The 27551-nt window shown below is 46.1% G+C and overlaps 1 protein-coding gene across 4 annotated transcripts in view; it reads right to left on the bottom strand.

Annotated features, from left to right (window-relative positions):
* LOC142465099 (solute carrier family 2, facilitated glucose transporter member 11-like) overlaps positions 1-27551 on the bottom strand; it is a 97105-nt gene that overhangs the window by 64988 nt on the left and 4566 nt on the right. Inside the window, exons 1-2 of one of the 4 annotated variants that reach the window (XM_075569010.1) lie at positions 5531-5712; positions 4581-4697 (exon numbers count right to left, since the gene is read on the bottom strand). The exons of 2 other annotated variants lie outside the window; for them this stretch is intronic. In XM_075569010.1, coding sequence (XP_075425125.1) covers positions 4581-4697; positions 5531-5569 — 156 coding nt within the window. In that variant the 5' untranslated portion in view covers positions 5570-5712. Of the gene's footprint in view, positions 1-4580; positions 4698-5530; positions 5713-27551 lie in introns of those variants that run through there. One more of the 4 variants, XM_075569013.1, reaches the window with a different exon arrangement.

Here is a 27551-nt window from a genome sequence, read left to right as displayed (position 1 = left end):
CCCCCCCCCCCTCCCTTCAACCTCCAGCCTCTCACCCCCCCCCAATCACCTCCCCTCCACCCCCCCACCCTTCACCTCCACTCACCCCCACCTTCACACCCCCACTTCACCTTCCTTCACTCCCCCCTTACAACCTCCCACCACCTCCTCACCACCTCCACCCCCCTTCCCCACCTCCCCCACCTCCCCTCCCACCTTCCACTCCCACCACCTCTCCCCCCCTTCCCACCACCTCCTCCCCCACCCTCCCCCCCCTTCCCACCACCTCCCCCCACTCCACCACCTCCCCCCCACCCCCCCCCTTCCCACCACCTCCCCCCCACCCCCCCCCCTCCCTTCCCCCCACCCCCCTCCTCTCCACCACCATCCCCCCCACCCCCCCTTCCCACCACCCTCCCCCCACCCCCCCCCCTTCCCACCACCTCCCCCCCCCCCTTCCCACCACCTCCCCCCCCTTCCCACCACCTCCCCCCCCCCCCCCCCCCTTCCCTGAGGCGGAGTCACGGGCCAAAGGACAAACAGGGACACAGACACACACACACACACACGTAGACACACACACACACACAGACGTAGACACACACACACACACACACGTATACACAAACACACACACGTATACACAAACACACACACGTAGACACACACACACATAGACACACACGTAGACACACACGTACACACACACACACACACACGTACACACGCACGTACACACACGCACGTAGACACACACAAACGTACACGTAGACACACACACATGTACACGTAGACACACACACACATGTACACGTAGACACGTACACACACACACACACATGTACACGTACACACACACACACATGTACACATACACACACACACACACACATGTACACGTAGACACGTACACACACACACACACACACACATGTACACGTATACTCACACACATGTACACGTACACACACACATGGAGACATACACACACACACATGGAGACATACACACACACACACATGGAGACATACACACACACACATGTACACACACACACGTATACACTCACACAGGTATACATACGCATAATGTATACACACACACACATGTATACACACACATGTATACACACACACATGTATACACACACACACATGTATACACACACACACACATGTATACACACACACACGTGTATACACACACACACACGTGTATACACACACACACACACGTGTATACACACACACACGTGTATACACACACACACGTGTATACACACACACACGTGTATACACACACACACGTGTATACACACACACACACGTGTATACACACACACACACGTGTATACACACACACACGTGTATACACACACACACGTGTACACACACACACACGTGTACACACACACATGTGTACACACACACACATGTGTACACACACACACATGTGTACACACACACATGTGTACACACACACATGTGTACACACACACATGTGTACACACACACATGTGTACACACGTGTACACACATGTATACACACACACATGTATACACACACACATGTATACACACACACACATGTATACACACACACACATGTATACACACACACACACATGTATACACACACACACACACATGTATACACACACACACATGTATACACACACACACACACACACGTATACACACACACACACATGTGTATACACACACATGTGTATACACACACAAACATGTGTACACACACAAATGTACACACACACACACACACACACACACACACACGTATACACACACACACACACACGTGTATACACACACATGTGTATACACACACAAACATGTGTACACACACACAAATGTACACACACACACACACACTTATACACACACACACATACAATGTATACACACAAACATGTATACACACACACAAACATGTATACACGTGTATACACACATGTGTATACACACACACGTATACACACACACAATGTATACATACACACAATGTATACACACACATGTATACACACACACACATGTATACACACACACATGTGTATACACACACACACGTGTATACACACACACGTGTATACACACACACACACGTGTATACACACACGTGTATACACACACACGTGTATACACACACACGTGTATACACACACACACGTGTATACACACACGTGTATACACACACATACGTGTATACACACACATACGTGTATACACACACACGTGTATACACACACACGTGTATACACACACACGTGTATACACACACACACGTGTATACACACACACACGTGTATACACATACACACACACGTGTATACACACACACGTACACATACACACACACACACACATGTATACACACACACACATACAATGTATACACACAAACATGTATACACACACACACCCCAGCACCACCACATCAGCACACCGGTATCCCATGCCCCCCCAGCACACTGGCATTCTCGGCTCCCCACCATTCCCAGCCCCCATCAACACCATCAGCACCCACACATCGCCACCTTTGCACCTCCCCCATCGGCACACCCACATCCGCACCCCCACATCAGCACCAAACCCTCCCAAATCAGCACACCAATACAATCACCATCAGTACAGCCACAGCAGCACTACCACCGCACATGGGCCGCGTGGACCACTCCCCACCCAAATGCCACACCCACACCACAAACATCCCGGGCAACGCCGGGGCTCTCAGCTAGTATACTGCTATAATACAGTAGACAATAGGCAAAGACAGTAGAACAGAGGCCAGCCCAGGGAGTGGACACAGACAGAGGTCAGTCACATTAAATGCTACTGGTGTTAAGTAAATACAGTATTAATATAGAATAAAATAGGAGCCAGCAGCAGCAGCCACCCAGCCCCAAGAACACAATGGTTTAGACCTCATGCTGCACCCCTGTATCCTCCCAAAGTGAATGTCAAAACGAATATTCGATTTGTTTGCAAATGTGCAGATATTCGCACATTCGCATTCGCGTGTGAATGGTTTAAAAATAAAGAAAAAGAATTAAATGTGCCGATCGGGGACTGGTCGGGAATATTCACGCCCGCGAAGAAATGCCACATTCAGAGCGGAGTCAAATGTCGGGCAATACTTCTCACTTCTCTACAAGTGTGTTACAGCGTGAACACGTGCATTCAGTGCAACTACAATGAAATTAGCCGGGTCAGACAGTCCAGGGGCCACTCAAGTCCACTGACCACCAGTTCAAGAGCCTTAGACTGGGTCCCCAGTATGTTCTACAGCGCACGCTTCGGCGTACGCTGCACGAACAAGTACCACCCCTCAACGGGGCTGGGCCCAGTATGTTCATTTGCGAGCATTTGGCAGCCGTGCTCTACGACCCGTTTTTCCGAAGACATCAAAATTGTATTTAGAACTTGCGACGCAGGGGTGGCGAACCAGCCAATGAGGGCAAACCAGCCGCGTGAGGTCATTGCCACGCCCTTCAAAACCACCGCCACGCATCCCCCCGATTGCAATCTCCTGCATCTCAACACAGACGGCAGTGAAGCGCTGTGCACACGCTGTCACCCCGCCAAGCGCGCATGCTACAATGCAGACTGAGGCCGCGGCCTTATCCTAGAGCAGGGGTGGGGAACCTTTTTTCTGCCAAGGGCCATTTGGATATTTATAACATCATTCGCGGGCCATACAAAATTGACTGACTGACACTTGGGTGGGTGAATGACACTTGGGTGACTGACTCACTGACACTTGGGTGGGTGACTCACTGACACTTGGGTGGGTGACTCACTGACACTTGGGTGGGTGACTCACTGACACTTGGGTGGGTGACTGACTGACACTTGGGTGGGTGACTGATTGACTGACACTTGGGTGGGTGACTGACTGACTGACACTTGGGTGGTGGGTGACTATGACTAACTGTGGGTTGGTGTCTGTATTCTCACACACACACACACACACACACACACACCGGAGCAGGGGGGGGGGGGGGGAATCACACTCTCTCAGACCCTCTCACTCATACACTCACTCTCTCACTCACTTTCAGACACTCTCTAAACAAGAATGACAATCAGCTGCAAGAAGTGGCAATTTGAGATGCATGAGGGACGGTCTGACAGCTTAGATCACACCGAGTCATTTTATGGGGCAAAGATCATTGGGGGGGGGGGGGGGGGGTGTCTGCAAAAGTTAATCATACAACATGTATTGAAGTCAAGGAGACCAATGATGCTGGGATTAGGCGTCAGGCCTGGTGGTGTCCCAGGGCCCTGCTGCCCTTTCCCTGTCAGGGCCCTGCATAGCTCCCTCTCCTCTTACACTGCGGCACTGCGGAGCAGGTGCCCTCCTCCGCAGCTGCTGCCCGGTGTGGGGAGGAGGAGAGACGGTAGTGAGGTGTCTCTCCCTCCGCAGACTCGTTCTTCTATCCCCCAAGCCTCTTATACCCCTCCCCCATCCCCCACTCCTCTTATACCCCCTTCCCCCAAGCCCCACTCCTCTTATACCCCCTTCCCCCCCCATCCCCCACTCCTCTTATACCCTCTCCCCCCCCCCGGAGCGCTGCTTACCCGCACCGCGATGATGATACTCAGGTTCTTCATCACCTCAGGTGGCTGCTTCTCTGGACTTGGACGTGCGCCAGGAGGGGGTGGGAAATCGGAGGCATGGAGCAGACTTACCACTTGCTTAGGGAGACCAGATTTTCAAAATGAAAAACCGGGACACATTAAAAAATTATTTATAAAACAAATGACATCACGTGACGCACCCCGTTGCCATGACAACGAGACACTGACGTCAGGCATGACAATGTGGCATCACGTGATGCCTCGGCGCCATAATGCGTCCCATTGTCATGTCAACTTGATGCCGCGTGACGTCATGGAGCGTCTCGTTGTTATGGCAATGTGCATTATGTGACGTCGCGCAGCCATGTTGATGGAATTTGGAGGGGAGGATACAGCCACAGACAGTGACACACACACAGTGACAGTGAGACACACACAGTGACACACACACACACACAGACAGTGAGACACACAGTGACACACACACACACACACACACACAGAGACAGTGAGACACACAGTGACAGTGACAGTGACAGTGACAGTGACACACACACACACACACACACACACACACACGGTGAAACAAACAGAGACAGTGAGACACACAGACAGTGAGACACACAGACAGTGACACACAGACACAGTGACACACAGACACAGTGACACACACACAGTGACACTCACACACACACAGACTGACACACAGTGACAGACACACACACACACACACACACAGTGACAGTGCCAGACACACACAGTGCTAGACACACACAGTGCCAGTGCCAGAAACACACACAGTGACATTGACACACACACAGACACACACAGTGACAGAGACAGACACACACAATAAGCCCACCTCTGCAAACACACACAAAAATAAGGCCTCTCCCCCCTTGGGGTGGGTAATGTGCCTGGGAGGGAGTATAAGGGGGCATGTGGGTTACCTGGGGCCCGGGGATGGGCTGCTGGAGCAGCATGGCCATTGCAGATGAGACTGGCAGGCCCGCGGAGCCTAAAGGGAGGGGCGGAGCCTAAGGAGCCCGGCATTACAGGAGGAGAGAAGGGAGGGGGGCAGTGCTGAGGGAAGGGGAGGCCCAGCTTGCACCCTACACTTGCTCCATGTAGGAAGAGGCGGGCCAAAAAAAAATCTTGGCAGAGTGACAGCACGGGCACCCAATCAGGAGAGGGGGAGGGTTTTTTTTTGTTTTTTTTAACCTTTCTTGCAGGCTTGCTTCCCGGGGGCCGGACCAAATGATTTCGCAGGCCGGACGTTCCCCACCCCTGTCTAAGAGTATCATTTTAAATGTTTACCTATTTTAATAGGCTGAATAATGTTAATTATTTCAAATACAATATGTGTATATTTATTTGTGAGCTGAGATTGTACTGCCAATACTATAAGATTATAGGTTCAACGTGGGCAGAACCGCCAAACTTTGATCAACAAAACTATGGCATGATTAGAGTAAAAAAAAGACACCAGATTTATGAAAGATAAGGAGTCATTAAAAGCAATGTTTTTTTTCCTTTAATAAATGTGGTGATATTTCTTTGGAAGAGGAGGTCTTTCTCAGCAAGTCATCCTGTACGGCATCCCCCCCCCCCCCCCAACAAGCGTTGCCTACCCTCTCTAATAACTATAGAACCCCCCAGTTCAGAACAAGTGGTACATTGGTGGTGAATTGTTTTCCTGTCAGCTGCCCTTTGATATGGGACCAAAAGTGGAAGCGATCAGTAAAAACATAAATTTAGGAAGGTTGCCACATTAGCTGTTGAGTGCCAGATAGTAACAAAAAAAAACAAACAAAGCGCACAACACTCATCGTGAAAAATGTAATAAACTATGTTTATATATAAGGTGTTTCAAGGTTATGCGTACATCAAGGTAGATTAATCAAGCATAGAGCCACAGAGTGGCAGTTACCAGCGTCTGCAACCAGGAACCACCAGAGCTTCACTCTCCTTTCCACCTACAGGTAGGTGAAATGCCAGATAATTGATGACTCTGCCACAGTCTCAATGTCCTGTAAATAGCGTCAATACGCTTAGTGGATCCTGGGCAGTTGTTGTCCTTTGCTCGCAAGTAGTACACAGGTTCCTCTGCAGACCTCACTGTGTTTCCCGATCAGTCAGGCAGCGTGACGGCGTGGTCCCGCGGGTCCTTCTGTGACGTCAGAGCGCCCGCTCTGCTTTGAGTAACAGCGTCTGCCAGTAATGATTCAGACCTCACTTGGCAACCACAGAGGCAGGCAACAGCGCGGCACATGCGCAGAAGAGGAAATCAACTCGGTGTTCAGCAAACCGTTTGACAACAATAAAATACACCTTGGAATATGAATAATAAAAGTATATAGGTTGAATGTATCTCTCCTACGCGGCGTTTCGTAGCTCAACAGGCCACTTCTTCAGGAAATAAAAGAACGGTTTGCTGAACACCGAGTTGATTCCCTGCAGAGGAACCTGTGTACTACTTGCGAGCAAAGGACAACCACTCCCCAGGATCCACTAAGCGCATTGACGCTATTTACAGGACATTGAGACTGTGGCAGAGTCATCAATTATCTGGCATTTTATCTGGCATTTCACCATCTGTAGGTGGAAAGGAGAGTGAAGCTCTGGTGGTTCCTGGTTGCAGACGCTGGTTACTGCCACTCTGTGGCTCTATGCTTGATTAATCTACCTTGATGTACGCATAACCTTGAAACACCTTATATATAAACATAGTTTATTACATTTTTCCCGATGAGTGTTGTGCGCTTTGTTTGTTTTGGGCTAGGGTCTTGGGCTACCCTTTACACAGCAGCAGACGCTCATCTACATTGGTATATATTTATTTACCTTTTCCACATGGTGGGGTGTGTTTTTTTTAATTTAAATTGACATCACAATTAACACTTTGTATTAAGTATATATTTTAGTGCGCACTTATTAGTTTTTTCTATGAGTGCCAGATAGACCTGCTTCACATTGGAAAACAATGAGTTAATGAGAGAAAACTCAATTAGTTAAACTGTAAGATCCTGATTTACATACAGTATAATGCCAGGTTTGGGGGGGGGGTGTAACAGAGGACTGTTCACAAATGTGCCTCTAATCCAGCAGTGTGGTGGTTAACTGCTGGTAGGTAATTTACTAACACCACCTGGCTGATTACAGGTGTTAGAAAAAGCCTGCCTCTGAGACAGGAAGAGAGACTCCTGAGCACACATGTGAGCTGAACAAGGAGACAGACAGAGAAGAATTCCTTAGTCCACAACTGGGCTGAACCAAGGAAGGACAGATGTCTTGAGCGGCAAGCTGACATCAAATCACAGGGGATAATACTTCTATACCTGGATCCTGACATTGCCTTATCACACACGGGTGTGGACCCCAGGAGAACAAAGAAGCCTTCCCCTACAGCAACCCAGCTAACAGATAAGACTTTTCTTTTAAGACTATTATCTATGTCTATCTAAGTATATGAATGTCTCTATGATTTGGGCTGGTGAATCGCTGGGCTAACCACGCAGTTAGAGAGAACTGGATCACAAGTGTATATATACTCCCGAGTGGAGCAGACTTTTGTTTGCTGATTTACATGTTTGCTGTGTTGAAAGCAACAGGCGCAATAAAGCCTTATTTTAATTTCACCTTAAAACAGTCTCCATTGCATACCTCTGAACACGTCTCTTACAGGGGGTTAGCACACTTTTTTTAACACATTGGAGGGGTTTGTGGAGCATTAACTTTTTAGCAGCAAGAGAGATAATATAATGCCCTAGTCATGACAGGCCCATGTATCTGACCTTTAATTTCAATGTTACATAGTTACATAGTAGATGAGGTTGAAAAAAGACGTACGTCCATCAAGTTCAACCTATGCTAAATTTAGACAACAGATACATTATCCTATATCTATACTTACTTATTGATCCAGAGGAAGGCAAACAAAAAAACCCAGATTCATATCATCCAATGATATCTCAGGAGGGGAAAATAAATTCCTTCCTGACTCCAAGAATTGGCAATCGGATTAATCCCTGGATCAACAGCCTTCCCATGTATACTTATTTGGTATATTCCTGTATGCCTTTCCCATCTAAAAAGATGTCCAACCTTTTTTGAACAAATCTATTGTATCTGCCATCACAGTCTCCATGGGTAATGGATTCCACATTGTAACTGCCCTTACTGTAAACAACCTTTCCTTTGTTGCTGGTGAAATCTCCTTTCCTCCAACCTTAAGGGATGGCCCCGAGTCCTTTGTACTGTACTGCCCATGGGATGAATAGTTCTTTTGAAAGCTCCTTGTATTGTCCCCGAATATATTTGTATATAGTTATCATATCCCCTCTTAGACGCCTCTTTTCTAATGTAAATAAATCTAATTTAGCTAGCCTCTCCTCATAAGTAAGATTGTCCATCCCCTTTACTATTTTGATGGCTCTTCTCTGTACTCTCTCTAGTTCCATAATGTCTTTTCTTAGGATTGGTGCCCAAAATTGTACTCCATATTCAAGGTGTGGTCTTACTAATGCTTTGTAAAGGGGCATAATTATGTTTACTTCCCTTCCATCCATTGCCCGTTTGCACATTATGTTTATCTATAATATTTATTCATCCTTATTCATTATCTTTGGCACTGTGTAAAATACGAACAAAGATGAACTGTAACTGCTTACTTTCTGCATCCTGTGATTATCACATGCTTGGCAGAAGACTGTCACAACAATTTTAGAGTACTGTTCAAAGGTACTCTGATTAGGAAAATACATTTTTAGACATTTTCTTTTAAAAGTTCATTTGGTTTCTTCCGGGATCCAAATGAACGACTGGAAGGTGAATGTTAAATGAATTAAATCTGGTTGACTGAAGCCTTTAGTAATGTAAAAATACCTAAAACAATTTACCTAAATTTTAAGACCGGCTAAGGAACAGATGATTGTTATTATGTCCGGATATGTAAAACCATAGAAATCAAAGAGGGTGTACTTTCTTTTCCCCATGGGGAGAGAGGGGGAGAGGGGTGGAGAGGGAGAGAGTGTGGTGGAGAGGGAGAGGGAGAGAGTGTGGTGGAGAGGGAGAGGGAGAGAGTGTGGTGGAGAGGGATAGAGTGTGGTGGAGAGGGAGAGGGAGAGAGTGTGGTGGAGAGGGAGAGAGTGTGGTGGAGAGGGAGAGAGTGTGGTGGAGAGGGAGAGGCAGAGAGTGTGGTGGAGAGGGAGAGAGTGTGGTGGAGAGGCAGAGGGAGAGAGTGTGGTGGAGAGGCAGAGGGAGAGAGTGTGGTGCAGAGGGAGAGAGAGTGGTGGAGAGGCAGAGGGAGAGAGTGTGGTGGAGAGGCAGAGGGAGAGAGTGTGGTGGAGAGGCAGAGGGAGAGAGTGTGGTGGAGAGGCAGAGGGAGAGAGTGTGGTGGAGAGGCAGAGGGAGAGAGTGTGGTGGAGAGGCAGAGGGAGAGAGTGTGGTGGAGAGGCAGAGGGAGAGAGTGTGGCGGAGAGGCAGAGGAAGAGAGTGTGGTGGAGAGGCAGAGGGAGAGAGTGTGGTGGAGAGGCAGAGTGTGGTGGAGAGGGAGAGAGTGTGGTGGAGAGGGAGAGGGAGAGAGTGTGGTGGAGAGGGAGAGGGAGAGAGTGTGGTGGAGAGGGAGAGAGTGTTGTGGAGAGGGAGAGGGTGTGGTAGATAGGTTATATACAGTATGAGGAAAGGGTATCAAAACTCAAAGACATCAATAATAACTATAATGGAAGTAAGAAACTGCTCAAAAAGCACACAAAAATAAAGGAAAAATATCTGTCACAGTTCACATGCAGCGATTCCTTTTCATTCCTGTTACAGAAAAAAATAGTCCCATGAAAAGTCTCTGATATAGAATCCAGAAAAAAATCTAAACACCTGAGAGTGTGACACACCCAAAAAAAGAAACTATCTAGACGGTCTCCTCACACAAAGGAATCAATAGTCCCACTGTCTTTTCAACGTAGCAATTTCAGATGGCTCAAAGATCCTCCCGATCTACCAGATCTCTGCAATAGGTCTAGGAGGAAACTTCTATTGTTAAAAACAGGAAGATGCCGGTTAGAGCATAATTACCGGGCTTGATAGGTGACCTTGGCTTCTACTGGAACCCTCCGGGTCGTTGGCACGCCAATGATGTCCCGTGCTCTATATGTCGACCCACGGTTCCTTCGGTACACGGAAGCTTTCCAGCTCCCTGTCACGTGACCGCCCGTCTGTTTTTTTTCTCCCGGCAATATCTTGCCTGCCTCAGACAGCTCTCATCAGTACTCCGTCCTCCAAACACACAGCGTTTCCTTCCTCTGCGGGTATAGCTGCTTGAACCTTCACAGGTGGATGCTGTGCAGCACCTGCATTGAGTTACTCCCCTCCTTCACTTCCCAGCTGCATCCACAACACAAGGAGCTATAGGGAAGCCTCTAGTTAAAGGTATAGGAGTAAAGATACACCAGGGGTGGGACGTGGACGGCAATGATTACTGGACACAAATTGATATAGACAGAGTGTATTAAAAGAAAGGAGCAGACAGGGAATAAACTCATTATACTCATCACTTGTAAGCACATTCACATGTCTTAGGCCGCGCTTTAGTGCGTGCGACGGGAGACGTCAGCCGTCGCCACCCACGAAAGTTATAATTTAACTTTCAGCGATGTCGCTGGCAACCTGGCCATTGATTGGTCCAGGGGCTGTCACATGTGGCGACAGCCTCTGAAAAATCTAATTTTACCAGCTTCCAAATTTTTGGACGCTGCCATCGCGTTTACTAGGAGCGCTTGCGACAGCGGCATTGCTTTTGTTTTCAGGCGACTTCGCGTCGCCGTCACTATAAGCGCAGCTTTAGGCAGGTTTGCAACCCTGCCTTTCATCATTATCCCAGCATACAGTGCTTCCACTGCAAGGGATTCTGGGAAATGACATGCAAATGAGCACACGTGTCACCTTTTGTCTGAAAAACCACTGTTACATGGAGCCCATATAAGCTAATGCTCGCTGCTAACACAGCTTTAAAGCACATCATGGGAATCAGATGCAAAGCCAGAGTAACCATTCACAGACATGTTTCAATCTTAACTCAGTGTGAAGTTGTAAATTATGGTGGGTGAAAAAGGCAACAAGAAACCTCCACCATGTGTGTGTGTGTGTGTGTGTGTGTGTGTGTGTGTGTGTGTGTGTGTGTGTGTGTGTGTGTGTGTGTGTGTGTGTGTGTGTGTGTGTGTGTGTGTGTGTATATATACACATACACATCTAGTGCTGTAGTATTCTGATAAAAATCTGAACTCGAAAACTTCATGACTATGGCTTGGATTTCAGAACTCACTTTTGAATTTCTCACACAAATCACATCACAAACGCCCCATTATTTGCACATTACCCACGGCACACAAATCCACTACCTCTCTCCCAGAGCGACTGATCTCTGCCAGAGCATCCCTTGCACAACTGGTTTCACAATTCGTATACTTTACCCTACAGCCGAGCTCTGCCCACTTACCTCAAAGACACAAATTTCCTTCTCCCCCCCAAAAAATCTTTAAAGATATAACCTCTGACACAGTGTTAGCTACGTTGGAAGTCGTGAGCCTGTACACTGGAACTCCACATTGAGAAGGGTAACAGGCAGTCAACAAATTAATCATCAACCCCCAATAGGGTTTTTTCTCTCCTTGCTTTACTAGAACTCACACATCACTACTATCTACAAATATCTAGCACAGCAATGACGCCCAACATCGCACCATCATTTGCAAATGCATTAATGTTGCATTATTATTTTTATTTTTAAATTGAACACTTTCTCCAATCCTATTACAGATTGCATTCTTTGTTTTTACAAGTGCTACATCAATGACATTTGTCTGTTGTGGTAGGATACATACACCTGAAACAATCAATTCTCTGATTGAACACATCAATACAGGCATACCCCGCATTAACGTACACAATGGGACCGGAGCATGTATGTAAAGCGAAAATGTACTTAAAGTGAAGCACTACCTTTTCCCACTTATCGATGCATGTACTGTACTGCAATCGTCCTATACGTGCATAACTGATGTAAATAACGCATTTGTAACAGGCTCTATAGTCTCCCCGCTTGCGCACAGCTTCAGTACAGGTAGGGAGTCGGTATTGCTGTTCAGGACGTGCTGACAGGTGCATGCGCGAGCTGTCGTTTGCCTATTCGGCGATACGTCCTTAAGTGTACATAAAGTGAGTGTCCTTAAACCAGGGTATGACTGTATATTTCCACTACCTGCTACTGTGTTAGCAGAATTAATTCAAGCACATAATTGGGGAAAGCATTGCGGGGGCCTAGCTTCGCATTAAGTGTGCATATATAATGTTCATATAAGTGCAATTTTTAAGTGTAGTATAAGAGTTATGCGGTAATTATACGTGAATTTGGAAGGGACATTATCCTTGTATTATTTACATCAATGGGGCAATCCTACTGAATGCCTTGAAACCCTTTAAAACGCTACTAAAGTAAGTTACACAGCCATGTCTTTTTTATTTACCTTTCTGATAATGAACCTGCTACTTACCCCAATTCTTTTCTTTACTGTGGTCTCATGTAAAAGGTCACTCTCTCTACCCACAACAAACATCTCCCTCCTGGCCCACTGTAGAGGGAGAGGGGGGTTGGCCCGGTATTAAAGGGGTTGCACCCCATATGGCCACCCCCCGACCTCACCAGGGAGGCAAGGGGTTAACTGGACTGCGGTCCAGGAATGTGGTTTACACCTTGTCATGTCATGAAAAATGTATGTTCCCCTGTTCCCCTGTTCCCATGTTTCATTATAATCCTGTATTTTAATGTTTAAAGTGCATTTCTGTATCTCCAGTTCTGGAGGTCGCAGAGAGTTGATATTTGGCCAATATGTGGAGTCACTGTAGGCATTAAGAACTGGCAAATTTCGACCCACTGAGCCCACCAGAATGGAACTTATTAATATGTGTAGATATTAAAGTGTATATGTATGGTATTTTGGATCTGCCCTGAAAATGCAGACTCCATCTGCTATGCTAATAGGTCATGAAGGGCAGCCAGCTGATTGAGCCTAAGCACTGTGATCAAAAGTTAACTGCCTGATTGTTTACACTAAGTACTAATCAACAGATCAAGTACTAATCAACAGACTCTGCCACTCTAATTGTTACCTGAGGGTGGAGAATCATCAAACTGGAGTGGATTGTAAGTGTTATTTCTACACCTACAAACAATGCAGATACTTCATTTGATAGACTGGTCGTCGCCTCTGATTTAATTATGGGGCTACCCATAGTCCCAGTACACATGGGCTAATTAGCTGGGGGGCATGGGTTAATCTGTCTCCACTTTAGGGATTGGATACGGATAATTGTTCACCAATAGTCTGTATTCAATGTTAAGAATAGGGTTACACAGGTATATAAACTGTGTCAACCCTACAGTTTTTAGTTGTGCTTCTGATTCCACCTGGAATGTCACCGGATTGCTGGAGAATTGCTAGCTGATACTTCTCCATCCCCCAACCCTAAGTAAGTGTTACCTTCTTGTCTGTTAATTGTACTACATTGCTGTGTTCACCTTTTTAAGGAATAAATATATGTTATTATATCTAAGCCTCGTTCAGTTAAACCCAGATATTTGGTGTTTATTATATCTTGTCATAAGTTACCGTGACACCCACACCCAATGTACAGATGCAGCAGCCGTTATTCAAACAAATCACGGCACCGTTTTCGTGTGCTCTGCTGTATTCCACACAGCATTAACGCCGCCAATCGCCCCAGGCACTCATGTTTATCGCGGTTGCTTTGTTTGAATTTCATGGATTGTGTGCGATTAAATGCAATTAAATGAATGAATTGTAATGTGATCAGTACTGTGCTACTGTGTCAATTTCAGGTGTTGAAAAGCCAGAACACTAAAATACCATTTTCTGCACTCGCATCTTAAGGCGGGAAGGTTGGAAGAAATCACGCGCCATCACATGGGTATTCTCAGGTATAAACCGTGTGAAGTGTTCGAATAGCGGCCGCTGCATCTGTAATCATTCAGAAGGCTTGCATTATTAACGGAATGTTGGTAAAGAGCTGTGAAAACCACCACACCTAGCACCACTTATTCTAATGGCAAACAGAGCAACTTTGCGTCTGCAAACAATTATCCACATTTCTATTTATATTGTTACTCTCTTTAGCAAGGGATATTGAACTCAACTCCAAGCCGTCCCTTCCCAACTCCGTCCCATACCCCTGATGATGCCCCCTTTAAATTCCAAACAGAGCTATCCATCGCCCATAGAAATATTAAAATCCTGCTGCCCAAACTGGATGAATTAAGGGCATGGTGCCTTTTTGCATAAACCTAAAGCCATAATTTTCAACGAAACATGGCTAACTCCGTGAAAACATTCTTATAAATAAACTCCTGAAAAAAATGATGCTTCTATCTACATTCAGACATACTCCATTTATAGGAAAGATGGGTCAAAGAGAGGAGGAGGGGTGTTATTTTATATTTGACGCCTTACAATTTATTCTGCTAAAATTGTCCCGTCCCCCCCAAGCCTAACCTCTTTTGAAATTGTAGTGGGTAAAATGTGCCTCCCCTTCTCTAAGCCTATTCTTATTGCTGGTAACTACCACCCGCCAAAAGTGCCACTGCAATCCCTTCCTTTGTTGGCACAATTTCCTCTCTGAATGTGAAAAATGAGCGTTAGTTCTTAATGATTTTAACCTCCGCTTGCTTGACCTAAAAAATAATACAATCTGGACTCAATTCAAGTCATTTAAAAGTATCCCAACTAATTTCCCAATCCACACGGACAAATCTAGAATCTGGCAACAATTCCTTGCTAGCTTGAATTCTATCCTCTTGTCCCAACAGAATTCAATCCTCTGGTGTCCTACTGTACCTGACATTTTCAGTGACCATGCAATAGTATACTGTGTAAGGAAAATAAGACCACCCAAATCAAGCCCTAAAGTTCTACTCACAAGAACAGTTAGAAACTTTAACCCACAACAGTTTCTGCCTGATCTTACCAGCTTCCCTTTGTACAGAATCAACTTGATACCTGACCCTGATTCTCCACTTGATTACACTGGCGACACACTTTATTCGAGCTCGGCTAGTCCCACGAATTCGGGTATACCCGGGTGTATTGAGGTTTGTGACTGTTTTCTGCCCGAGTGCATTGAGGTATTTTCCAGTCAGGGATTGAAGCATTTTATTCCCGCTGGCTGCAATTCTGCACAGTATATATATATATATACTGCATTACAATTCATGAATTTATGCCATCTGGTAGACACGCGAAGCATTGCAGCCTATTAAATCCTAATCATTATCATTTAACAGATCAGCCGCCCGTCAGCCAGGCATGAACCCAGGCTGGGAAGGCAAACGCAACGGGGCTTGTCAGAGGTGAGGAGCGGCGCATTCCAGGTATCTGCCAGGTACATACTGGGTATTTGCTCGAATAAAATGTGTCGGTGCAGTATTTCCAAACAGCGTTCTAAAGACTATGTGATACCCATGTTCCACTAGGCAGAATAAGAGTACGGGGGCCCCACCTTTCATGGGTTACAATTGACCTTATTGCACTTTACAATCTTAGGGATGCTTTGTGGAAAAGATACAAAGTAACTGGAGCTACCAAGGATCTTATTAACTACAGATGCCTGCAGAATACACACACAAGGCAAACAAGACTAGTAAAATATTACACAGACAATCTTTATAAAATACACCACATCCAGCAAACTTCTGGAAGGCCATCAACACTATATTGTAGCCTTCCAGCCATCAACAAACATCTAATATCGAAAAAAGATGATGCCTGGGTGACAAATCCCACTTACATTGTAAATGCATGGGCATTCCAGAAATGTGGGGCAGTCAGTGAGAGGTTTAAGGCGGGAGAGGGCTTTAGATACCAAGGGGGTAGAGAGAAGACATCCTTGAGCAGAACGCAAGAGTCAGGATGGTATATAGTGAGAAATTAGTACTGAGATGTAAGGAGGAGCAGAAGAGTTTAAAGCTTTGAAAGTGAGGAGAATTGAGTGTGAGATGCGGGATTTGATAGGAATCCAGGAGACATTGGTCTGTAGTTGGAGACAAAGTTTTTGTCTGCACTTTTGTAGATTGGGACAACTCTAGCGGTTTTCCAGGTCTGTGGGATATGGCCTGAAGACAAAATAGTTGATTTATGGAGACATGCAGCTTGGCAATGGCTAGGGCACTGAGTTGTAGGAACTTAAATTGCAGTAGGTCAGGCCCTCATAGGCTGTTAAATTTGCTACTTACCAATTAGATTGTAAGCTCTTCGGGGCAGGGACTCCTTTTCCTAAAGGTCACTTTTATGCCTGAAGCACTTCTTCCCATTGTGATATTTGTTATTTATATGATTGTAATGCTGTTATTTATATGTGTATTACTGCTGTGAAGTGCTATGTACATTAATGGCACTATATCAATAAAGATACACATACATCTCTGTTCTCTCAATATTATCCAAAGTCATGGAAAATGTATCCAATCCCAATTAAGTGATTATTATACCAAGACAAATTTCCTTAGCAAGCTCCAATATGGCTATCACCCAAACCACTCCACGGTAACTACCCTCTTAAACGTTTGCAACAAGATACAGTGTGAAATGGAACTGGGACAACTTACTGGTGCAATATTCCTAGATCTTGCAAAGGCTTTTCACACCGTTGATCATATTATCTTATTAAACAAGCTTCAGTGATTTGGAATAGTGGATCCCATGACCACATGGGGGAATAAAACCCTCCTCACACTGCAAGAGGATCCCACCCCCAATGAAGCCGTTAAGGTGAAACGTACGTAGGGTGCGTCTGACGTCACCCACACGTGATGTCTGCTTTGGAGCGGGTGCACACCGAACAGGCCCTTTTAATTTAAAGTTACGTGAATTATGGACAATACTTGATTTACTTGTCGCTATATCTGGTGGGATGGTTGGGATATTAATTAGCAAGTGATTGGGGTTACAAGAGGGGCAGTATTCTACATATATTTTTTTACTATACCCAATAGGGTCATTAAGACCAAGGCAAAATAAACACCCCCTTCAGCAGGGAAATCACAGCTGCAGGAGAGTGTTCTCACTGCACACACTTACTAAGTACACTCTGGATACTTACTGTAGGTTTGGAGATCCAATTAAACATCTTTCTTGTCCACTTTTACTGGTTGCTCCCTGCTTGTTCTCAGTATCAGTACTAATTTACATAACGAACCAGATGTATGTTTGATGGTAACTATGTATATCTGTGCCCATACCATGAGAAGTGTGAACACTACATACCATATTTAACCCATTTAGGTATAATTTTGCACTCACCTCTTGTGTTCACTTATTCTCAAGACTTTGATGAAATGACAACGTGCCGCTACTCCTGTTATTTAAATCTGTAGAGTTACAGAGTATCTCCACCTCTCTATTTGTATACACCAGTACATAGCTAAGTATCTCTTCAGAGAGCCCGATATTTATACTATAAATCATAGGGCTTTTCCCAGCCTATCTGGGTTAGTCTGCACTTCATTTGTTTTGTGACCCTAGTTTCCTGGTAATATCCAGGATAATATAATATATGTTCATTAAAGCGATATTTGTAATTATTTTGGTGGGGGGTTTTCTTGGAGTGTAGCACAAGGGAAACACCTTTTCTCTCTCCCATACACTACCATTATCACTGTTTCCAAGCTGGCACCAAACCCCTTTTTGATTGATTATTAAATTCCTTATACCTACCAATGACTAAGCGGAGCAGGAATATACACCCCCAGAACCAGTTTACCTGCAATAGTGGAACACGCTTTACTCCTATCCATCACGTAGATCCCAATATGTCTCGCGGGCTCTAACTATAACCCCTTGGATAAAACCTGTGGGATCACACAAGGCTCTGTTCTGCAACTGAAAAGTCTTCTAAATGATCTACATATAGCTTTTAAGGCCACTTTAATGTACCTGTATTTTATGCAGATGACAGTCTTATATGCACACAGCCCTACCATCTCTAACCTTAAACATGTTCTTCAATATGATTTTTCAAGACTTGAACACAACACTAAACTAACTATGGTATTTGGGACTAAGACTAAATTTCAAAACCAATAAGAGTTGGTTCTAATGTGAAGTTCTAACACCGGTCACTAATTTTAAATATCTGGGCATATAGCTTGACTCCCATTTAACATTTGAATTGCATATTGATGCCCTGACATCCAAAACCTAAGCCCAATGGTCAGAAAGTGCATCGTCCAGCAGATGCTAATGTCAATTATAGACTGTGGGGGCATAGTATATGCAGGAGCCCGGCCTACACTGTCGCTCCCAGCCTCCCACGCGCTCACTAGCAGCAGCAGGCACTGGAAGTGCTGCACTGCTAGGCTATGAGCGGTTGTGACGCGAGCCGGGGTGCCGGGCGGGTGGAGAGCGAGCGGAGCCGGGGTGCCGGGCGGGGTTTAGAGCGAGTGTAGCCGGGGGGCCGGGCGGGGGGAGAGCGAGTGGAGCCGGGGGGCCGGGCGGGGGGAGAGCGAGTAGGGTTGCCAAGTGGCTTGTCCAAAAATACTGGACACAATGGTGAAAGGTGCGACGCACTCGAGAATCGGTAGTGGGGAAGAATGTTATTTATAAATGACCTGACTGTTATGCCATTTGTTCTAAATTTCGCTCCAAGTATTCACCAATTTCCACCAATTTATATTCTATTTCGTAAAAAATCTGGGGAGGAGTCTTGGGAGGGAGCACCCTTCCGAGGATTGTTTTAGGAAATAGAATATGAAATAGTGCAAATTGGTGCAAATTTGTGCATGCTTGGAGTAAAATTTAGAACAAATGACGTAATGGTCAGATCATTTATAAATAACTGACCTGCAGTCATACTGTACATGGCGAGCAATACTGATCTTACTGCTCCTCGCAAAAATTCCAAGATTGTTGCACCCCCTCCTCATCCTCTCTCTCCCCCCTTGTCCTCACCCTCCCACTCCCCCCTTGTCCTCTCACCACCCTTTGTCCTCTCACCCCCCCCTTGTCCTCTCACCCCCTCCCTTCATCCCTCTCATCCCTCCCCCGTTACCCCCATCCCTTCATCCTCTCAACCCCCCCCCTCCCAGTCATTATTAGTACAGTAGCTTTCAAATTTAGACTTCAAAATCCAGCTTTAAATTGTATATTAAATCATGCCATTGAATAAGTAACCTAAGTAAGGGTGAGTGAGCAATTAAACAAAGTTGCCAGTACTGTATGTACTGTATGTCACCACACACACACACACTCACTGAGGCACACACATATACAGGCAGGACACAGACAGAAGGACAGACACACACACACACACACAGGCAGGACACTGAGACACACAGACACAACCTCACCTCTCTGCTGCATGCTTTTCCTCCGCTCTTCGGCCCCACCCCCCCAGGCTCCTGCCACCTCCCGATTGGCTGAATTACACAGCAGCAACCAATTAGAAGCTGCCCAGCCCCCTAGCAGCAGCAGCCCTGCTCTATCCCATGTCCGGTATTATCTCTCATATTTTACTGGACCGGGGAACCAAATACCGGACACCTGGCAACCCGAAGAGCGAGCCGGGGTGCGGGGCGGGGGGAGAGCATTGGTGGGCATGCATGGGCCGGGCGCGTGGGGCCCCCTATGCTGTGGGGCACCTGGGCATCTGCCCAGCGTGCCCATACGTTAAGACGGCCCTGAGTATATGATACAGTAAACCAAACTTCTCTTAGCAAACTAGACAACCTCAACAACTCAATATGCTGCTTTGTCCCACAATGTAATTACAACACACAAAAGTACGAAATGCTTAAAGAACTAGATTGGCTCTCTTGAATCCAGGCGCAAAGTACATATTTCCCGTTTTGTCTTCAAATACTTTCTGGGCAAGCTATCCACCTATCTGAACAAGCTCCTCACCCCTACCACACGCAGCACTTATCACCTGAGATCAGACTCAAAAAAACTCTTCACGGTCCCATGGTTCAATAAAGAATCTGGCCGCTACTCCTGTTGACGTGCACCTCACATCTGGAACAATCTACCAGAGACTCACAAAGCCACCACCAGTCTAAGGTCTTTCAAGACTTCAGCTGTCTCACATTTTAATCTTGTCTGTTGTAACTGTTAATTGTCTATTAAATATGCCCATAACACATTGTCCCTAACTGTCTGTGAAATGTCTGTATCAATAATGTGTAACAATGTATTGTCATTATAAATCTATGCCCAGGACATACTTGAAAACGAGCGGTAACTCAATGTATTATTTCCTGGTTAAACATTTTATAAATAAAATAAATTAAAAATACCTATAACATTCACAGTAACCACTGATGTACATGCTATTGACTGCCTTGATGTGAAGCTAACTAAGGTAGGGACGATCCTTGAGACAAATATCTGCAGAAAGCCCACAATCAGGAATACGTTGCTGGTCACAAAAAAAAAAAGTATCATCCACTTGCGGTAAAACGAGGAATTCCATTATCCCAGTTACTTAGAATTGCTAGACTAGTTAGTAATCCCATAGAGGACTTTTGAAACAGAATTAGAAACAATGGGGGAGCACTTCTCAGCTAGAGGATACCCACCCTGAGATGTCAATGACAGCATGAGATGAGTCGCATCGCTAACACCGTTCATAATCCGATCACTACATATTCAACTGTGCCAAGCAGATACTATATGCAATTATACAACACTGGGACCTCCTTGGCATCGGACTCTACTCTTACGTCTGCTTTATGCCAACAATCTTTGATGAATTACCAGCAGGGTAAAAACTTCAGGGGTATGCTTGTGGAAATGGACTTCAACCCTGTAGGAGACGAGTGCAGAGGTACAGTATAGCCAGGAAGACAGAGATTTGGGGGAAATAAACATTGCTTTTATTTAGCTGTATCTTCCCACAATACAGCTTTAAGGCAGCACACAAAATAAGCAAAGCAGGCCAATCCCTCTGTAAGGGCTGACTCACATTTCCCGCTCCCTATCTGCAAGATTGGGAGGATAGGCCTCTTACCAGCCTCTGACCCAAAGGCCAAAGAGGTACCTGTTATCAGGGCTATTTCCCTCAGTCTGGGTCTGGGTCGGTGTCCGTGGGGTGCACCCTCTGGCGGGTTCCATGGTCCGCCGTGTCCTGGAATAGAGGGTCTGGTTCCCTGGGATCTCTCTGACAGCACACACCTCCTTAGTGCTAGAGAGATCCCCTGCAGTTTAACAGGAGGCTTTTCTACCTGATTGATGAGCCAGGTGGAGACTGGCTAGTTGTCTGTAGCTGCAATTAACTAGTTCCCTGCTGGACAGATACAGGCTTTCTATTTGGAGCCCTATTTAGACAGGGGTTAAACCACTGTCACAAACCCTATCACCAAAAGCAGTGAAATCTGGCTGTTTTAAATGCCTCAACTGCACGACTTGCAGATACATGCTTACTGGCCCTTCCGTCAACCATCCGAATGATAAATACCTGTAGGACATGAGTGCAGAAGTATGACCAGCGAGACATATATTGGGGGAAATAAACCTTGGCTTTTATTTAGCCCGTATATCCAAACAAGGCAGCTTTAAGGCAGCATACAAATAAACAAACCGCCTATCCCTTTGTAAGGGCTGTCTCACACTTCCCAATCCTTATCTGAAGGGCTGGGAGGATAGACCTCTTACCAGCCTCTGACCCAAAGTCCAAAGTGGTACCCGTTATCAGGGGCTCTTTCTCTCAGTCCGTGTCGGTGTCCCTAGGGGCACCCTCTGGTGGGTTCCAGGGACCGCTGTGTCCTGGAATACAGTGTCTGGGTCCCTCTGTCAGGAAACACTTTCCATGTGCTAGAGCAATCGCCTACAGTTTAAGCAGGAGGCTTTTCTGCCTGTGATGATCCAGTTGGAGACTTGTTAATTGTCTGTAGCTGCAATTAACCAGCTCTCTGCTGGACTCATCCGACCAATACAGGCTTTCTATTGAAGCCCTTTAAGACAAGGATTAAGGCCCCAATAAGCATAAATCACCTTACTTGCTCAAGTCAACATATATCATTCATATCACCCCTGCAGTCTGGTATATATCGGAAAAACAGAAAGGTTCCTACGTACGTGAATGCACGGACCTACATAGGTCAGCGATTCGAGCACCTATCAAGATGCTCGTCACCTGAGGAAGCAAAGAGGGGCTTTGCGAAACGCGTCGGGCGATCTGCTGCTGCAGATCAGTGCACCCAAGGGATCCAGACCATCTGCTGAAGCTCCCTGCATTTACTCCATTACATCGGAGAGTCAACCCGGAAGTGAACAGGCACGCGAACGACTCGGCGCTCCACTCCAGTGTGAGGGGACTCTATCCAGGAGTGCAGAGGGAGCTGAGACAGCAGAAAGGGAAACATCAATTTTCACACGCAGTTACTCTAAAGACTGTGTGCTTTTTACAGGGGCGGCCATGCACAGAGCATGGCCCTGCGCCTACAGGCTGTTGCATACCTCCCGTTATGGAACCCCTTGATACACTTATAGGTTTTTGACTGTCAGTATGATATACTGTACTGCAATACTTATTCTGATACTTAATTGGTTGTATTGCGGTCAGACCAAGGCACTGTACTGCTTGCTTTGGCATCGGCTCTGCTGCTCCGGTCCTCTGTTGATACTTTCCCCCAGTGATTCATTCATGATGGACTTGAACCACAAAACAGACTTTATATAATTGTCTCTGTTGCAAGGGCAATGCAACGACACGTGGGTTATCTGAATAGGCTTGTTTATTCAGCCACAAAAACTTAGAACACAAAAAGAGCTTGTTTATGTAACGCTTGCGTGAGCCCACAAACGAGACCTGATCCCGGCACTGAGGTGGGAAGGACTATGCCACGCACCCACAGTAGCGGGGGCGTGTTCAGAAGGTGGTTTATCAGCGTTGCTGCATCTGGGTATGAGAGAGGATAAACTGATACTTGCTGGTGTCCGTGGGTTAGAGAGGTACACTTAGTTGATGTCCGTAAGCCAAAGGTCTGGGATAGGAGAGATACACGTAGTTGGAGTCCGTAAGCCAGGGGTCAAGAGCCAGAGAGAATCCACAACAAGCCGGTTAACAAAGGGTTAACTGCAAGAAACTAGACAGGGCAAGGCACACACAAGGCTACACTTCGTTATGCTTAGCAAGGCATGACAGGAAGAGGCAGTCTTTTATAGGAGACAGGAACCAGTAGGAGAGGGGGCGGAGCGGAGGCAGGGCCTCCGCTGATGCCAAAGATAGGCTGCAGGAGACAAGGGCTCATAGCTAGACTTGCCACGCAGCTGGGGCTCATTGCACGCCGTCATGCGCGTGTACAGCGCACAGCAGAGGTGCGGCGCATCCGAGGGGGCGGAACTATGCTCTGTGACAGTGCATAGAAGGAGCTGGTGCGCGCGTGCTCTGTAACAGGAGCGGGGATGCGTGCATCAGTGGGGGGCAGATCTTCGGCAGCTGCCGCTGCAGTACTATAGGTAAGCGAGGAGGGAACGCGCCGCAAGGGACGCGTTCCCCGATTCCTCACAGCTTAGCATAGGTGTAAATAAACAAAACAAAAACCAGCTTAGAACAGTCCAGCTAAATAATCCATAGCTGGGTTTTGCCCTTTTCCCAGAAAGGGTGGTTCAAGTCCATGAAAAGCACAAAGAACAAGGGTAAGTGTCCCACTGTAACAGACCTTGTTGCAGGCTGGTCTCCCTCCAGTGTTTCAGATTGTGCTTCTTCAATCCAGACAAGACCCAGGAACAAGTGGGAGCTCTGGGTTCTTAAAGCCCCTTAACGAGGCAGCTGGGACCTGGTTAATTAACCCAACCTTTTCTCAAGCTGGGATTAACCAGGTCACTGCTGGACTATATATAGGTCTCTAGGCATAGTGTTGGGATAGTGCATTCACCCTGTCAGTCTCCTGATGGGGCTAAGGACACTATATCACTCCTGATGTTCTAGACCGGGGGAGCGCAAACTTTTTTCCCTGCGCCCCCCTTCCGGCAGTTCCCCTCTCTCCGCGCCCCCCTCTTAACTCCACTGCGGTGTCATGACGTCACTTTGCCATGTCAACGTGACGTGACATGACCTCGCGGCGTCATTTGAAGATGCGTTGCCATGGCGATGGTCTAAGAAGCCGCCGGAGCCAAAGTAAGTGAGGTTTACAGAGGCCTTCCCGCTTCCCCGGCCCTTAATTTAAGTGCCTTCAGGAAGCGCGCGGGGCCTCTGTAAACCCCGCGCCCCCCGCAGTCAGTATCGCGCTCCCCAGTTTGCGCACCGCTGTTCTAGTCACTGTAGTTTGAACCTTTAAGAGTGCCCGCTATCAGTGGTTCTAATCACTGTGTTCAGTTAGCCCCATGAGAGATTTTGATTATATATATGCTTTTATTTGGGCGAGCTTGCAAGATAGAAAACGGTGAAAGGTCACAGCAGTGGCCTAAAAGATTCCTATTTGCACTCGCTAAACCAGAAATGCTAGGCTGGGAAAGATTCAATCCTTGGAGTAACCTCCATAGCCATACATAAACAATATTAAAATCACATTTATTTAACATATATACAAGAAATCTTAATTATTAAAACGCCACTATGTGGCACCAGGGGGGCACAGAGAGAAGGGTGAGTCGTCAGTGAGTGCTTATAAACTCATCTGGACAATGAGAAACTCCAATTGAGTTCAGGGCAATGTACACATAATATATACTCCTTCTTGAGCTCTCTACAACAGTTCACTGTATGCTAACAGTTCTGCGAGTACCCTATATACTGTAAATGGAAGTCCACAAGGGTAGAGATTGCTGCTGTATTGGTTATCCCCTATGGGGCTATATAGTACTTGTATGGCGTCACCCTATATCATATGCAAATAACAAAGTATATGCACCCCCAGTTCTGACACTTTGTAGTCATGTATCAGGTGTATGGGGTACCGTAATAGTAGTAGTATGTTATTGCAAGTAGGCTGACTTGGGGCGCGCCGTCCGGTTTCAAAGTTACCAGTCAGGGCGTCACTATCATTGACATGGCGCCGCCACTACTTTAAACAAGTGCGTCGCTGTGCCTGGGGGTAGGTGCAGCCATTTGTGGCTATCAATACCAATGCGCAAATGGTCTACCACAGTATTAGGCTTCTTCTTGTCAGTATACAACCTGATGGTCTCTCAGAGCTGTGTGCTCGCTCTCGATCTCTCTGTGCTTTCGGATGACGTCACCGGAAGTGCGTCATCACGTACCGACGTACGTTTCACGCTCATGGGCGCTTCGTCAGGGCAATGGGAGTGACTATTCTAATCTCCTCCCTGCTTTATGTGCTGGAAGGTCGGAGGCGTGTGTCGTCTCTCGTCCAATCCAGTGAATGTATAACTAGGGGGACAGGTGTATCTGGTCTCCATAATGGAGTGTAATGATGGTTGTCCACCTAATGTGTACTCATGTTGCCTTGGCAACTTGTCTGAGTAGAGAATGAGATGCTATGTGTTCTCATATATTGCAGGAGTGGTTTCACATAGTCAGTCTGGCATGTGTTGTGTGATTTCTGTAGTGAACACATATATATATTGAAATCGAAAGGTCTGGAAAATGGCAGACTCTCAAGGATGATTATACATTTAGCATGCTATGAACCTCCATAAGTGGTAAGTATATGTATATTTTAATTTTGACCATTTGTCATAGCTGTCCCAAATAAGTATAAATTATGGGGTTATTAATTATTTAGATCTCTTTTGGTGTGTCAGTAGTGTAGAAATGATACCCTGACTAATGTCCACCTATAGAGTCAATATGGACGTCTTGAGCTTAAGACTCTATTTAACTAAAACTCCATCCGTGTCTACTGGGTTAGGTGGTTAATTTATCTCATACTCACCCCATAATTTATAATGGTATTGTGGACAACGTGATATCAGTAGTGTAGGAATGATACCCTGACTAATGTCCACCTATAGAGTCAATATGGACTTTCTTGAGCTTAATACTCTATTTAACTAACGCTCCAGCCGTGTCTACTGAGGTAGGTGGTTTGGTTATCTCACACTCACCCCATAATCTATAGTGGTGATGTTGACATCCTGATATGAGGATTAAACTGTCTCTGTAGAGTAAGAGTGTACTTATTTGGGGGAGACCGCTATAGGTCAATACGGTCATGCTAGGGGTAAGGACCCCTGCAATTGCCATCCTGCAAATCATCCTTGTTAGCCTAAATAGTGTCATCCTCAGATGTTCTGACCTATTCATGGGGCAGATGGAAATGTAACCCTATAAAAATGCTGAGTAAATATACCCCTCATTGAGGCCTCCTGGTTGTAGAGTCTGCAGCGTGAATATCCATTGACACTCACGCTGCATCAGACGTCTATCCCAGTTACCCTTTTGGGGACCCCAGGGTAGGTGTTCAATCCCGCAGAAGGTGAGGAATTTGGGGTCACCGTTATGCTCACCTAGTACGTGACGGGCGACTGGGGTATCTTTTTTATTCCTTATAGACCCCAGATGTTCTAGGACCCTTACTTTTAGGGCCCGATGTGTCTTTCCTACGTAGCGTGCGCCACATCTACACGTAATGAGGTATATAACCCCTTCAGACAGACAGTTAATATGGTTCTTGATGACGTAGGCACTGCTTAGTGGTTGTGGAATGGTTTTGGTTACCTTCATATATGGGCAGGCCTTGCACTGGCCACACGGGTACGACCCTGTGGGTATCCTGTCTCCTAGCCATGTTCTAGGTTTAGTTTCTCTGTAGTGACTGTGCACTAATCTGTCCTTGAGGTTTCAAGATACACTGATCTCTTCTTCCGGCGATGTTACAATGGATAAAGCAAGAAAAGTTTAACTTTAAAACAGCCTGGAATGTTATCTGTGGAAGAAACCTATCCCTCCCCAATGTGTAGTATTCGATTTATAACACGGTACAGTTACATCTACATCAATATATATATATAT

Source organism: Ascaphus truei, chromosome 13, assembly GCF_040206685.1.
Source record: "Ascaphus truei isolate aAscTru1 chromosome 13, aAscTru1.hap1, whole genome shotgun sequence".
NCBI classification, from domain to species: Eukaryota; Metazoa; Chordata; class Amphibia; order Anura; family Ascaphidae; genus Ascaphus; species Ascaphus truei.
Note: the sequence above shows the minus strand (reverse complement) of the source record. Positions and strands in the feature narration are given on the sequence as shown.